This window comes from Alternaria arborescens (assembly GCF_004154835.1).
Source record: "Alternaria arborescens strain FERA 675 chromosome Unknown contig_1, whole genome shotgun sequence".
Taxonomy (NCBI): domain Eukaryota; kingdom Fungi; phylum Ascomycota; class Dothideomycetes; order Pleosporales; family Pleosporaceae; genus Alternaria; species Alternaria arborescens.
In genome coordinates this window covers 47,316-61,380 of record NW_021167856.1, presented here as the reverse complement: position 1 = coordinate 61,380, position 14,065 = coordinate 47,316, and the positions used below count along the sequence as shown (strand labels likewise).

Sequence of the window (14,065 nt, the reverse complement as noted above, 5' to 3'; positions counted from 1 at the left end):
AGATGAATCGAAAAGAAAAAAGAACTGCAAAAGAAGAAACCTTACCTTCTTGTGTCAGTCACAAGCATCAGCCCATATAACGGTCGCTTCTTCTCGGTTCTTCCGAAAAGCTTGTTGAACAAAAAGGCTTGAGGGGATCCGGTCGCTGGTCGAGAGCCGTTATAACACGTCATAGGATGTTGGAGTTGCGCGTCGTCCGATTGCATAGGCCTCGGACAGGCCGTCGCGCCGGACTCCAAAAAAAATAATTCATCCCAACAGGCCAAATATACGCATCTCAATAGTCTGCCACGTATACCAATATATGAGAATGCTGGCACTCGATGTCATAGTGTTCAAAGCGTCATTGTTGAAATGTGGGGTTCATATTTGTACCAATAGATATTTACAAAAAAAGGTATCCTTAGCATGGGTCTAACAAACCATGATCCATGATCCATGATCCAAGCCATGTGGCGCATTGCTAGTGTCGTCATTCGCAATCATCGTACTCTCCCAGAGAGTCAAAGTAATATTTCATAAGAAAATCTCTTCATCCAGCGCTTAAACAGAGTTGATAAAGGAGAGAAGGGCGGCGGTGCGAGCGTATACACCAGGGAAGTTGGGCTGAGCACAGCCGTTACCCCAAGAAACGAGACCAATAAGAGTCTTGGCGGAGTTGACAATGGGGCCGCCAGAGTCACCCTGGCAAGAGTCGCGACCACCAGTGGTGTATCCAGCGCAGAACATGTTGTTGGTGATAGCAGAGGTTCCATAGGATGAGCGGCACTCGGTGCGGGAGACGATCGGGACGGAGACCTTGTAGAGAGTGCTGGGACTGCTGCCGCCCTCAGTAAGGGCACCCCATCCGGCGACAGTTGCAGTAGATCCAGCAGCGGGGTCGGATCCGGAAGCAGGGAGAGTTGCGTAACCGATGGTGCTGCTAGTAGGGACGGCAGTGGAGAGCTTCCAAATGGCGACATCGAAGTCCTGGCCCGAGCTGCGGTAGCTTGGGTGGACAGTAACGGAAGATACGCCCACGAGTGTTCCACCGGAGCTCTTGTTCAGGCTGCCGGCGCGGACACGGAGACCGCTGACTGAGCCAATGACGGAGCTGACGGAGCAGTGAGCAGCAGTGATGACGGTAGTAGAGTCCAACAGAGAGCCACCGCAGAAGTGGGATCCGCTGCGTTGAAGGCTGACGATGAAGGGGAACTCGCCCGCAGAGGCAGTGGTTCCACCAACAATGTCGTCAGCGGGAGCATCCTCAGGGAACTCGTATTCGGGGTCCTGAGGAGTGGGAGCCGCAAGGACGAGCGCAGGAAGCGCGATTGCGATGATGGATTGGAAACGCATGATGATTGTTTCGAGTGAATGAGGCTACGCGGAGTAGGATTGGAAAGTGATTGAAGTGAAGAGACAAGCGACTGACTGAGCTGGCTGATGATGAAAAGGAAGGGAAACAACTCTATACTTATACGCAGGCTATGGTCCCCTGAGCATCTGAGCATCCTTACACTGCAACCTTGCGATTGTGTTGTCCGGAGATGCCAAGCGTGATCGACTAAGTGTGTAGTTTGTCCTTCCGAATTGGGTGTCCGCTACGACTTGGCAAACTCTTAACATGAAGTCCGCCAGTGTACCTTAGGCGCGCCAGTGGAGGCTCGGCGATCCTGCCCATGTAGGTACGTTATCTGCCTGTAGTATAAGCTTTCAAGCTAATTGCCTGGCAGCGAATGCGAGAGGAGAAGCTGATCCAGCGGTTGCTCCCGTATACCAGGATCAAGGCCAGCTTTGCCTCACAGCTGCATTCTGCGGATCGGTTTCTCCAGATCGTTGCTTTTTCGCCCCTTATCTCAAAGTCTCACAGGGCTGTGGTCACAGCCACACCTTGAAACATGTTGCAAACAAGAATAGCTCCTTTGTGGTCTCATGCCATTCTGACGTATTCGTCTAAAGTGTACATGGCTGTGTGTATGTTGTGAGTAGCAGGACCAGCGACGCTGTTCCCTAGATAGCAGGAGGTTGTGACGGTTCTACATCCTTGCCATAGTAAAGCCGAAGTGGCATCGCACTTTGTTTGCCATAGTCCTGGATCTCGCTGGCGCCGTTGAATCGCTACGACTTGTCCCAGCGTCTGGCGCAGTCACGTCTTCTCTCCTGAAGAGGCAAGTGATTTTGCCACATATTGTGCGCAAACCGACAGAAGCGCCGACCGGGTTCTTGTAACATGTCAATGTAGACGAACCACGATGCAGGGTATGTATATTACCCTACATGATCAGCATGGGATGCGATTCTTGGATGGACGAATGGTGTGTTCTTGTTGGCTTAGTTGTGCCTAGTATGTCGAAGGGCAAAAGGAAGGAGAATTGACCTGCCACAACGGATAGGTCCGCGTGGGCTGCTAGCGAAACACTCGCGCACTTGGCCCCGGCACGTATGATTGCGACCTCGGAGATGGCGAGCCTAAGGACTGTCGCATTGTCGTGTTCGTTGGTCGTCACCGGCTCTGAGCCAGAAAAGGCAGGAGACGTTAGGACGATAGGGGAGCTATCGAAAGACCGGAGCTTTAAGATCTTGGCGGTGCGCGCGTGAGCCGGCTGAGTGCCGGAGTTAGTATCGATCTTCGCAACGGCGCTGGAATTCATGCATAGTAGCTCTTGTATGGAGATCGCAGGTGTTCTTGCTGGTGGTATACGGCATGCGGAGTGGCTGAGATGAGGAATTGCGTTCAGCGCTCGCCCACAGCCAACCTCGGTACCAGCTCGATAACGCCATTGCCACACGTAAACATCTCTCGTCAACGTGTTGTTCATGCGCCGACCAGTAGATCTAGGTAACGCATGCAAGACACGCTAGCGCAGTACCTTCAGCCTCATACAGGATTTGCCGCCAACACAGGGTACTTTGACTGCTGCCTTGCATAGATGCACAGCGTTCGTGGCGCAGCATCCTGCTACTAATACTCCTGACAGCATCTCAGCCCTCTGTAGTACCTACCACTATCCAGAGCGAATGCCAGCTGATTCCAAGGGCCGTCGCAACCTCTTGTGGGTATTTGGACTATTTCTTTTGATCCTGATATCAGTCCGCATCTACTCGTCACAAGACATGGACAGCCTACCAGCACCTTTCACCATCGAAATCAATGGCAGTCCGATCGCCAAGGTCGACGCCAACGCCGAAGACCGTACGCATGCCAAAACGGGAAAAGAAGCAGCTGTTTTTGAGCTCAAAGACAGTCGTCTTCAATGTAACGGTCACATTCTCGGGCGGTCGCTGGTAGAGGATCGCAGCTTCCTGCCAAAGCAAGTGTGGTGGTTCAAGGCAGACACTGATATGCCTGTGCAAAAAGTTACTGCAAGCCAGGATGGCGAGTCGTACCAGTTGAAGTTTGCCAGTAAGTGAACTGTAGTGGCGATGTCGTGCTCATGCTAAGTATACACAGATGCTGCATTGATGACAGAAGATGATGGGGTCTTCGCAGATCTTCTTGGGGGTCAGTATCCTCCGCTTCGACCTTGAGCATGTACTGACAAGCCTAGATCATCCATCTACAGTGGTAGTGAAGCTGCAGTCTCAATCCTAATCAATGTGATGCGGTAGCATAGTGTGTAAAATAGCCGCATAATGATTCATATGTAGAACACCAAATGTCATGCATTATGCTCTACGATAATGACAAGATCCGATTATGCTGTAGAGGACTCAAAGGTCTGTGGCCAGTGATGCCCATCTAGACCTGCGCGATATTCTCGACACCTCGACGAGTTTGTCATAGCCTATGGTACCTGCCTTGTCAATTACCAATAATCTATACCAAAGTCGACGTGGCAGTTCAGATCTTCAATACCAAGACTTCTCCTAAGATCCGTGCAAAGGGGAGCCATGAAATGCCCGCCTGGCTCAACCCAATCCGACATCTGCCTCTGCTTGATCACCACATGCAGTGCCGCCCTCAGAGGTTGACCTGTATAGAACTCGGCATTCAACACAACCTGTGTAATGCTCTGCTGCTTGATGTATTTAACCCATGTTAAACTGGCGTTGTTGATCAGGGCTGTAAAGAACTTCGTGAGAGGGGCTTTGGTATCAAGCTGAGCGCACATGATATTCATGGTATAGGCAGGAAATCGGAGATGAAACCTCAGGAGGGGGAAAACATCGATATCTCTTATGTAATCTTGGTTGACCCAAAGACGGAGGGTACCAGCAGGGTCATGGTAGCTTTCAATACGTTTCCGGCTCTTTCCACCCATCTGCGAGGACCGGCGGAGTACTGGGAAGAAGGCCTTGAAGTAGCTCTCCAATACGAAAAGCGGGAAGCGATGTGTTGATAGCCACAGAGGTCGAAATTCGGTTCGAATGAGCGAACAAACCTGAGTCAACCCTATATAAGGAAGCGGCTTGACGGCTGTTCGGCGGTCCTCGTCATCTGAATTTTGCTTCCGGTGTCTAGATTTCTTTGGATTTTGGTATGTCATTGGGAAGCAGCGATAGCTCCACTCTACTGCCATCCCATATACGCGATTTCGAAGTTCTGGTTACAGTCAGTACATCCTAGCTCAGAAATGTGTGGCAGTGACCAACCCCCTGGTAGATCCATAAATCTGAACACCTGGTCTGGATCTCCCGCCCGTGTTTCTACAGGCTCTTTGACCTGTTCTGGCATGACTGCATCTTCAACGGTGGTCGCCTTTGTCTTCTGATATTTGCTCGGAGACTCTGAACCGCTTCCGTCTATGGCTCGCTTCGTGCCTGCGCTCTTGCCTGTGCCTTTGCTGTTTACAGCTTGCATAGTCTTGGTGTCACCTGCGCACGTCCTGCACCCGACATGTCAGTTACTATAACAAAAGTATAGCAGGTCGCGAGACTCAAGAACACTTACGTAGTTGATGTGAAGGCCATACTCGCCAGTTGAATTTGATGGAAGATCAGTAGATGCAGGAGAGGTCTTGTGCAAGTGAGGCCCGATGTTGTGGGATACAAGGGCACAATACAGATGGACCCTGGACCCTAATGGAAGGAGCGGTAAATGCGCGATTGGCTTAAGGAAGCCCCTGCGGCTGGTGCCTGATCGCATTGGGTTCACTCTATGGGTCCACGTGCGTTTGCTCAGTCGGATATGCAGTGAAGCTCATATACACCACTGCAACAACATGCGACCCGGACCTACTGTTCAAGAAACCTCCTGGTCGAAATGTTCGTGGCACTTTTGCAGGAGAATACAAGATAGATCATGGAGATGATTTGCCAGCGGTGCTTTGAAGATGAGGTGAAAAGTTGTCATTTACTACCATAGAAGTGCCAGCAAAAGCCGTGCACATGCTCCTTTTGTGAGCAAATGAGAGCGTGTTCCATTCTGTTTGACTACACGTTGGCAATAACTTCGGGCATCTTGACCAGCCAGTTCTCCCAGAATCTGAACCCATCAATACCTTGCTCGCGACAGAGTGCGCCCGCTTCTTCAGCCATCTCCAGCTCTTCCGTCGCAACACCGACGCTCCAACCGAATCTTTCTGCCGTCTCTTGAGCTGTGACACCCCTGCCAAATGCTTGCCAATCCCAAGTGACGTCCATGTTTGGTGGCGTTTGATGCAGTGTCTTTAGCCAGGCTAAAAGACTTGCGATAGTCTTTTCATCAGTGCGATCGCGTCCTTGAACAACGAGGAGCCCGCTTTTGAACTTGCGGAGACGCACGGGAAGCTTCAATGTATCCCACATTCGGGCTGCCTTCTCAAAGTCGGCCGGGCTAACGAGCTCAACGCCACCTCTTGCACGGTTGAAGACAGCCCACAAATCTACCAAGGTCATAATACCGCCCTCTCTTTTGAGTATGCCGCGGGTGTCGTCCGTAAGCCATTCAGCCAAGTTCCTTGATAGTTCTGATACGTACAGCGACTCAGACCCAGAACCTGTACCGAGCATGTCCTTGGTCGTTACCAGACCAAGCGCGGAAGCGGATTGGGATGCCAGCGTGTTGGCTTCCGAGCTACCGTTGGTACCTAGATTGGCCTGCGATGCGAATTGTTCCGCCAGAGCTATGATCTCCTTCGCGGAAGTCATCAGCGCGTCAAGGTCTTCGAATGCACTGCCTATCATGGCCTCGTTGTTTTGTCTTTGCTCCAAGCCTCGTCGCTCCAGCCCCGCAATGCCAACTACACGAGGTCGGTCGACCTCTGCCGATGAACCGTCAGACATAGCCGTATAGCTGTCGTCAAAGTTACCTGAAGACGGCCGTGGCTTAGGAATTGGCGGAGCGCTTTGGAGCAACCATTTACGCTGAACTAAAGCATTCTTCAACCGCTCGTAGAATATCGGTCCTCCACCTGCGCGGAACGATATCTTGATGCATTCGACAGATTCAGACTGCAAAGGTGATGAGAGGACTGGTCCAGGGGACTGCGATCTATCGAGATCTTGGAGAGTATCCAATCTCTTATCCACGGCCGTTGTTAAAGATGCACCACATATCTCGCAGTTGAGCAGAGAAGGATGGTTCTGATAGGTACACCTTGGGCATGACGACGTCCCTCCATTGTTTGTAGGGGCAGGAGCGCTACTCTTCGTGTCTTTGGGTGGCGGGCCCGGAGCTGGTCTGTTTGAGATTGCTGCTATGGCTGCTTTGACTACATGTACTGTAGGCGGCTTGATTCCGCATGCTAGACATGGCGGTATGGGCGTGCGGGAGGCAAGCGCGGGATCGAAATTGGATGGAACCGGGTTCGAGAAGGAACATATGGGACACACCCACGTTGCGCTTGCCGGAGGTGGCGGTGCGGGACTGCTATGTCGTGGGGGAGTTGATGACGATGATGCGACTCGTGGATTCGGGGGTATAGGTGAGCCACGCGACAGCTGCTTCAGGGGCTTGGGATAAAGTGTGATCTTGGGTGACGACTTGAGGAAGCCAGCCTATGTGCAGTCAGCGTTGTGTGCTTGTCCTTTGCACATGTGCCGGTGCATACATAGAACTCTGGTTTCTCGACATCCTTGAGGAAGATGGCGACGGAGTTCTTGCGTGGCTCGCTATGGTCAACGTAGCAGACACGATGTGAAGTCAAGTATGACTGGCCATTCTGGTACTGGGGAATCTTGAATTTCCTATGCGGTTGATTAGCAGCGGATAGCAACTGTCACGAACATGCGCGTACCCCTCATAAAGCCCGACGGCGTCTTGGACGAAAAGGAGCGTCTCCTCCGGCAGGAGCGACGGGCGCAGTGCGGTAGTGAGGTCGAGCTGATGCAAGAACATTCAGACCATCTGCAAGTAAAGATATGCGAGGTGCAGCCATCGCATTGGATCGAGTCGACGATGCCCGATTCCGCATGCATTCACCGAGCCCAGCCATCGTCATTGGCCAGAAGCTAGCATGCTTACGGTTAGCACAGCGCTAGTAATCGCCAAGGAAGGCGCGATGCAAATCAGTTGAGCGGGCCGTCGCTTCACCCTCACCTCCACACCGCGACACAATAGACCTGTCCCGCGCGCGCGCCATCTCTCGCACATCTCTCTTGTCCATTTGCAACTACTCACCTAACAGCCAACTCCATTCGCGCTTTTTCTGCCTTGCTTGCCTGCTTATGTCTTTGCCCTCGGCTACTGTAGCGTGGTCCCGGCCAATGCAGTCACCCGCCTATAACACAGTCAATCCACGCACCACCCTCCAAGTCGCGCCCGCGCCTGTTAGTCTTCACACTCATACAAGAGAACCAGCCCACGCTCACACACGGCAGCAGTCAGCTATGGCTCCCGAAGCACCCAAGAAGAAGGTCGAGTGGCCTCCAGCCGTTCGCGAGTACGTGAGGCGAGCTTTCGATCCGCAGAACGCCATCCCAGGCATCTCCCAAGCAGACATGCAGGCACGGTTGAAGACAACCATCGGCTGGTTTGCTGAGCGCAACTCGCACGATACAGTTCATTGGCCCACATTTCCTCTTCCTCAGGAGCTTCTTCTTGAGGAACGACGGGCGGCGGCCATGGGAATGCCTACCACTGCCGTTGCCAACGGCATGCACCCTGCATACATGAATGGCTCAGTCACACACACTAACCAATCTCCACCCCAATCAAAGAAGCGCAATGCTCATGAAGCTGAGGAGTCGCAAGTCGAACAAACACAAGCCAATGTCCCGCCATGGCGCAAAACTAACCTAGCATCTCGCATGACTTTTAGCGACGGACACAATGAGAAGCGCCAGAAGAAGAACGTCCTCGCGGATGCCGCAAGTAAGTTTGACCAGGCTGAGCTTGACAAGCGACGACAGCGCTTTCAACTCGGCCACAACGGTACCAAGACGACTCCCCCTTGGGGCTCGCCACGGAAGGACGAAGACGACATGCCTACTGGACCTGTTGTTGGAACGAACGAGAATCTCGAGAAGAGCTACTTCCGCCTTACCGCTCCGCCCAAGGCTGAAACCGTTCGACCGCTCCACGTGCTCAAGAAGACCTTGGCCATGCTAGTGGAAAAGTGGAAAGCGGATAAGAACTACAACTACATCTGTAACCAATTCAAATCGCTCCGTCAGGACCTCACTGTCCAACACATCAAGAACGCCTTCACTGTCAAGGTGTACGAGATTCACGCCCGGATATCACTAGAGAAGGGAGATTTGGGTGAGTATAACCAGTGCCAGACGCAGTTGAAGGCACTTTATGCGCTGAATTTGGGAGGCAATCCGGCCGAGTTCAAGGCATATCGCATTCTCTACTTCGTATATACGTGCAACAAGACCGACATGAACGACATGTTGGCAGAATTAACCCTCGCAGACAAATCCCACGAATGGATCAAGCATGCTCTTGATGTTCGATCTTCGCTGGCTCTTGGCAATTACCATAAGTTCTTCAGACTGTATCTCGAAGCACAAAACATGGGCGCTTATCTCATGGACATGTTTGTCGAGCGTGAGCGCCTCAACGCTCTAGCTAATATGTCCAGAGGGTATGTATACGTACCTGACTCTACGCCGGTCATACACTAACAAGCTGCAGATACGTAAATGTCACACTCCGTTTCCTCACTGACGAACTTGGTTTCGACAATGATGAGATATGCCGTGAATTCCTCAAAACGCACGGTGCGCAAAACGTCATTGAAGACAAAGGCGATCGTCAGTACCGCGTCAGGATCAGAGAAGCCGCATCACAGTTCGAAAGCCTCCGTGCTGCCGCATTCAGCAAAGTAGACATCAAGGGCCAAATATGAGTCGACCTCCGAGCAAGCAGCACCTTCCTTTCATCTTCTCCAGTATCTTATTACGATTTCGAATTTTCAATTGCACTAATCCTCTACGATACCCTGCGTCACCTGGCACGTCACTCATGTCTCGAGCCACGACCCCCCGGTGTTTAACACTGCTTCTCTCGATGACAGTAGACGGAACGTGGGGCACCCGCTTGATGCGTTGGATGCGCGGAATCTTCTAGTTTTCTTCTCATACATGCAATGTCTCAGATGTTGCTCATCACTAGCCAAAATGGGTTCTTTCGAGCTTTTGGTACGTCATGGACATGGATGAAAAAAGTGGACTGGAAAACAAAATGGGGTAGAGTGGAGTTGGCCTAGATGGCCATGTAGGATTCGAGCTGGCTGCTCGATGGTGGTGGTCCCTGTGTCTCAGAGCATTCGGCTCGGGTATGTCCGACTGCACATGGGGTCGGCAAGACCGGCATCACGGCAGTATGCCCCACGGACCTGCAAAGATTGAGCAACAATGTGGCCATAGCACTGATCGTGAGGTGTTGGCTGCCGCGTTTTCGATTGTCCATTGTTTGGGCCATGGCTGGGTGTGTTCCTTTGTGAATGCCAGCTGGGGCGGCTTGACTGAGCCAATGAGATGACGGAAGAGGGCATAGAGGGTTTGATTGGATAGGGCGTAGTTCTTTAGTGGAGGTTGGCGCTAGTGATATCCACTCAGAGGATGCAGGCGTTCGTGTAGTCGTCAATGCATTGGTTCATGGAGTTTGCGTTGAGCATGTGAAGCGCGTTGTGAAATTGTACGGGATAGTTGCTAGACCCTGGGGTGAGAAATGTTTCATTCGGGCCGCGTCAAGCATTAACCATGGGAAGAAGATTTGATCAACGCTATCTATGACAGACAGGAGGAGAGTGTTGGGTTTAGGTTTGCATGTGGAAATGATGGCATGGTCAATGTAGGCATTAGCATCGTCTCATAGTAGGGCTCGTGATTGGCTGCAGGGGCATGAAAGCAACGCGGAAGTTGGGGGGGCTGCGGGTGACAGACGCGAATTGTGGTGGACCTGCAGCTAGACGTTTGGCAGGCTGAAGCTCCACCTGGTCGGGCATATTTGTATCTTGGTAGACACTGCACATTCCGGGTCAGCGTTTGGAGTCATTACGGAAGAACAAAGGGGAAGCGGATCTGGCGCGTTCCTTCGCCCGCATCTCGTTTGTTCCGAGGCGTGCCAGGAGCGTCGCCGCCCCAAAGTGTGACCCGAGAAGAGGGCCACAGAGGTCCAGGAAGCAATCGCCAAGTGGTGTGCAATAGCTGGGATCCCTCGCAGCGTGAGAGCACCCACTCATTTCTTGTTCCCCGTAGTGACTGCGCCTCTTGCAGTACCTGACGACGACGAGTACCGCCGCCCATCTAAGTAGCCTCACCATCGTCTCTGGAGGGCCGGTGCACGCTTCAAACTCAGCTTCAATCCGCCGCGTACTCGCCCCCGCACGCACACGCCGCATTCCCGTTCGACAGTCATAGTAGCAACACACCCCGAGCGATCACATCCAACCCTCGACCTCCTGATCTCTCCCTACACCGGGACGTTCGCTGCGCAAAGTCGCGTTCACGCTGCACGATGAAGGTGCGTTGCTTTGCTTTTGCCGCCACCCACGCCGCTGCGCCGGTCGAGTCACGCTCCGCATACGTACGTACTAACGGTGTTGCTTTAGTTCCGCAGGAGTATGAAGAGTGAGAAGGACAACCGCCCGCACCACATTTCAATTCCACCCAAGGACGCTATAGCCATTGTCCCGCCAAAAAAGGTACGTAGATCAACGTCGGGGCCCAAGCACCCCACTTCTGCTTCTTCTGCGAGGCGTGAGCGCACAAGGACGGGGCAGTCGTTCGCTCTTGGACGCACCACGCGCATTGCGTGAGCGCCTACATGTGGGCAGCACACTTGCGCCCGAGTCGAACAACATTGCACGTCGCTCCATGTCGCCATACCATGATGCGCGCGCCCCCGGCACCCGCTTCCCGATGGGGCAGATGAGCGCGAAGCTAACAGCCATCTCATTTCAGGTCATAAAAGCGCTTTACGACTACAAGCCCGCCGACCCCAGCCCAAACTCTGGCTTCCTGGCCTTTTCACAGGGCGACTTTCTGCACGTCGTCGGCCGCGAAGACGACAGCGAGTGGTACGAGGCCTGCAATCCGCTGCACGGCACGCGTGGACTGGTACCCGTTTCCTACTTTGAGGGCGTAGGCAAGACTGTGCGCGACAGTGGTGGCTCTGCGCCGCGCTCCTCCACACCGCATCAGCAACAACAGCAGCCCCACGACTCGGGCTACCAAGAACGCATCACGAGCCCCCAACCCTCGGCCCAGGACATTATGACACAGCAGATGCGCATGTCGCGCGGAGGAGGGCGTGGCGCCATGGTCTACGGCATCGTCATCTACGACTTCAAGGCGGAGCGGCCCGACGAGCTCGAGGCCAAGGAGGGCGAGGCCATTATCGTCATTGCACAGTCCAACCCCGAGTGGTTCGTTGCAAAGCCGATAACGCGACTCGGCGGTCCTGGCCTCATACCCGTTTCCTTCATCGAGATCCGCGACATGACGACGGGCCAGGCAGTCGCCGACACACAGGCAGCAGTCACGGCCGCGGGCGTGCCCAAGGTCGAAGAGTGGAAAAAGATGGCAGCAGACTACAAGAACGGCAGCATACCGCTTGGAAAGCTCGAGACAAATTCAGGACAGTCGCTGCAACAAGGCATGGAGCGCATGAGCATCAGGAGCAACGGAGGGCACAACAAGGCCGGCTCGGTAAGCTGTCTGACGCCGGGCGCACCCATCTCGGCTGACAATATACAGGTCTCTCACTCGCGCAACGGTTCCACGGCGCAACCACGAAACCAATACCGCACATCCGACAACTTGCTTGCACCCATCAAGGCATGCGTGCCACGCTACTGCTTTGCCGACGACATCTTCTGGTTCATTATAGAGTGCCAGATGGAGGATGGCCGACACTGGGAGTTGCAGCGGCTGTACCAGGACTTTTACGACCTGCAGATACAACTGATAGCGACATATCCAGTCGAGGCAGGCACGAGTGGCTCAGGCGAGCGAACACTACCCTTCATGCCTGGGCCCGTCACCTACGTAACGGACAACATCTCCAACGGGCGCCGCGCCAACCTCGACGAATACATCAAGAACCTCCTCAAGCTAGGACCACACATCACACAAGGTCACCTTGTCAAAGGTTTCTTCGCACCAAGACAGGGCGACTACGAGATAGACCCGGATATTGTCGCTGCTGAAGAGTATCGTCTGTCACAGCAATCACACCAGTCATCGAACCCTTCACAAGGAACGAGCAGACAATCATCTGCAGATCAACTGCAAGCCACAACACCTGTCACACCTTACTCAACTGGCTCCAACTACCCCTCCCACCAGCGCGGCCAGTCAACCGCCTCGCAAGCATACTCGTCAAACCTCAACCCACCGCCCATGACCCACAACCACTCCTCTACCTCCACAGCCACCAGCACAGGCACATCCTCTGCCCTCAAGATTAAAGTATGGTTCGAAGAAGATAACTGCGTCGTCATCCGTATGCCTATTTCGCTCAAGTTCATCGACCTCTACAATAAGCTTGTTGAGAGAAGGAAAATGGAGCGGCCAGGCGAGGAAGAGGAGGAGTTGATTGTTGAGTACAAAGATGAACAGGACAATTATTTTTACCCCATCGAGAATGACGAGGATCTCCAGATCGCGGTTGAGAGGAATCCCAAGCTGACGCTCAGTGTTACCACGAGGCGGTAATGGTTGAGCAACGATACAGGCTATCTTCACCCCGCTCAACCTCATTTCACTTCGCTTCTATTCATCGCGCTTTTCTTCTTCTTTTATGAGAACTTTGTTCTCCCTGTGGCTACTGTCTGTGGCTACCTTCTCTATTCCCCACTTTTGGCGTTGCAAAAGGATTCATAGCTTCCGAGAGCGATCTGACTGGCGTTGTTGGGCGTTCGGCGGAGCAATGAGTGCATGACGGCAGGCGGGTTCTTTTTTTTTGGGTTGCGTCTGAGTTGGATCTACTACGGGATGTTTGACATGTTGCAACGGGGTGTTGGGTGCTTCATTATGTCACGGAGGATTCTAGATGATATACACAATGAGGCTCAATACGGGGGCTGAGTGGGGAACATGACGGGGAAGTGAGTGGAGGGTAGGCAAAATGAGAGATATCTTGCGTACATCTTACCTTTTGTTCATCCAGGCCTTGCTTTCTACTGAAATGCTTTTTATATGTTTAAGCTAATTATCGGGATTTTCCAGATGCCGACGCGAGCCTCACGTATGTCGATTAGTATGCGGCCACACTAGAGCGCAACGTGAGCGGAAGTATAGAGACAGGTCAAGGCGGCTTTTTTCTTACAAATCAACTAATATGTCTTTGACGTGTTCTCCTCCTCGACGAAGTTCCAGAGCTGTATGTTCTCCAAGCACGAAAATTTGATTGACACCTAGATAGACTCAGGTGCACATTCGTACTGTTGTTCCAGAAACTTTGATGCTTATGTACCAAGGAACATCCTTTATACCACCGAACAATAGTAAGCGCTACCTGAATCGCGTATTTTCAAATGTACCTGTACCTAAATCGACATCCATTGAAAAGCAAACGGGGAGAACACTTTGAGCCTAATACTACTTTTCTTAGATGAGAGATATTACATTATCTCACATCGTAGTATTAGTCTACTTCATGTTTTCCGTTTACGTCCATTATGCGTGTATTACGCCATTCTTCCATACCGTGCTTCGGAACCATAATCAAAACTCTAAAGTGTATCTTTCCTATACACACACTCCCCTCTCG

The 14,065-nt window shown here is 52.6% G+C and overlaps 6 protein-coding genes across 6 annotated transcripts; 3 read left to right on the top strand and 3 right to left on the bottom strand.

The window, feature by feature from the left end:
- Positions 1-543: 543 nt before the first annotated feature.
- AA0111_g17 (hypothetical protein) lies at positions 544-1,335 on the bottom strand (the record flags this gene model as incomplete). Its single annotated transcript, XM_028647387.1, has 1 exon — positions 544-1,335. One exon carries the CDS (start codon positions 1,333-1,335, stop codon positions 544-546), a length of 792 nt encoding a protein of 263 aa, XP_028512044.1.
- Positions 1,336-3,093: 1,758 nt separating this feature from the next.
- AA0111_g16 (hypothetical protein) lies at positions 3,094-3,571 on the top strand (the record flags this gene model as incomplete). Its single annotated transcript, XM_028647276.1, has 3 exons — positions 3,094-3,382; positions 3,431-3,481; positions 3,528-3,571. 3 exons carry the CDS (start codon positions 3,094-3,096, stop codon positions 3,569-3,571), a joined length of 384 nt encoding a protein of 127 aa, XP_028512045.1.
- Positions 3,572-3,785: 214 nt separating this feature from the next.
- Positions 3,786-4,890, bottom strand: AA0111_g15 (hypothetical protein; the record flags this gene model as incomplete). The annotated part of the gene is made up of 3 exons (XM_028647165.1): positions 3,786-4,522; positions 4,573-4,805; positions 4,871-4,890. 3 exons carry the CDS (start codon positions 4,888-4,890, stop codon positions 3,786-3,788), a joined length of 990 nt encoding a protein of 329 aa, XP_028512046.1.
- A 462-nt stretch (positions 4,891-5,352) lies between these two features.
- On the bottom strand, positions 5,353-7,237 carry AA0111_g14 (hypothetical protein; the record flags this gene model as incomplete). Its single annotated transcript, XM_028647054.1, has 3 exons — positions 5,353-6,897; positions 6,951-7,086; positions 7,137-7,237. The coding sequence occupies 3 exons, from the start codon at positions 7,235-7,237 to the stop codon at positions 5,353-5,355; spliced, it is 1,782 nt and encodes a 593-aa protein (XP_028512047.1).
- Positions 7,238-7,605: 368 nt separating this feature from the next.
- On the top strand, positions 7,606-9,194 carry AA0111_g13 (hypothetical protein; the record flags this gene model as incomplete). The annotated part of the gene is made up of 3 exons (XM_028646943.1): positions 7,606-7,668; positions 7,720-8,930; positions 8,981-9,194. The coding sequence occupies 3 exons, from the start codon at positions 7,606-7,608 to the stop codon at positions 9,192-9,194; spliced, it is 1,488 nt and encodes a 495-aa protein (XP_028512048.1).
- Positions 9,195-10,807: 1,613 nt separating this feature from the next.
- AA0111_g12 (hypothetical protein) lies at positions 10,808-13,008 on the top strand (the record flags this gene model as incomplete). The annotated part of the gene is made up of 4 exons (XM_028645928.1): positions 10,808-10,813; positions 10,902-10,994; positions 11,254-12,000; positions 12,049-13,008. 4 exons carry the CDS (start codon positions 10,808-10,810, stop codon positions 13,006-13,008), a joined length of 1,806 nt encoding a protein of 601 aa, XP_028512049.1.
- Between the last annotated feature and the right edge of the window lie 1,057 nt (positions 13,009-14,065).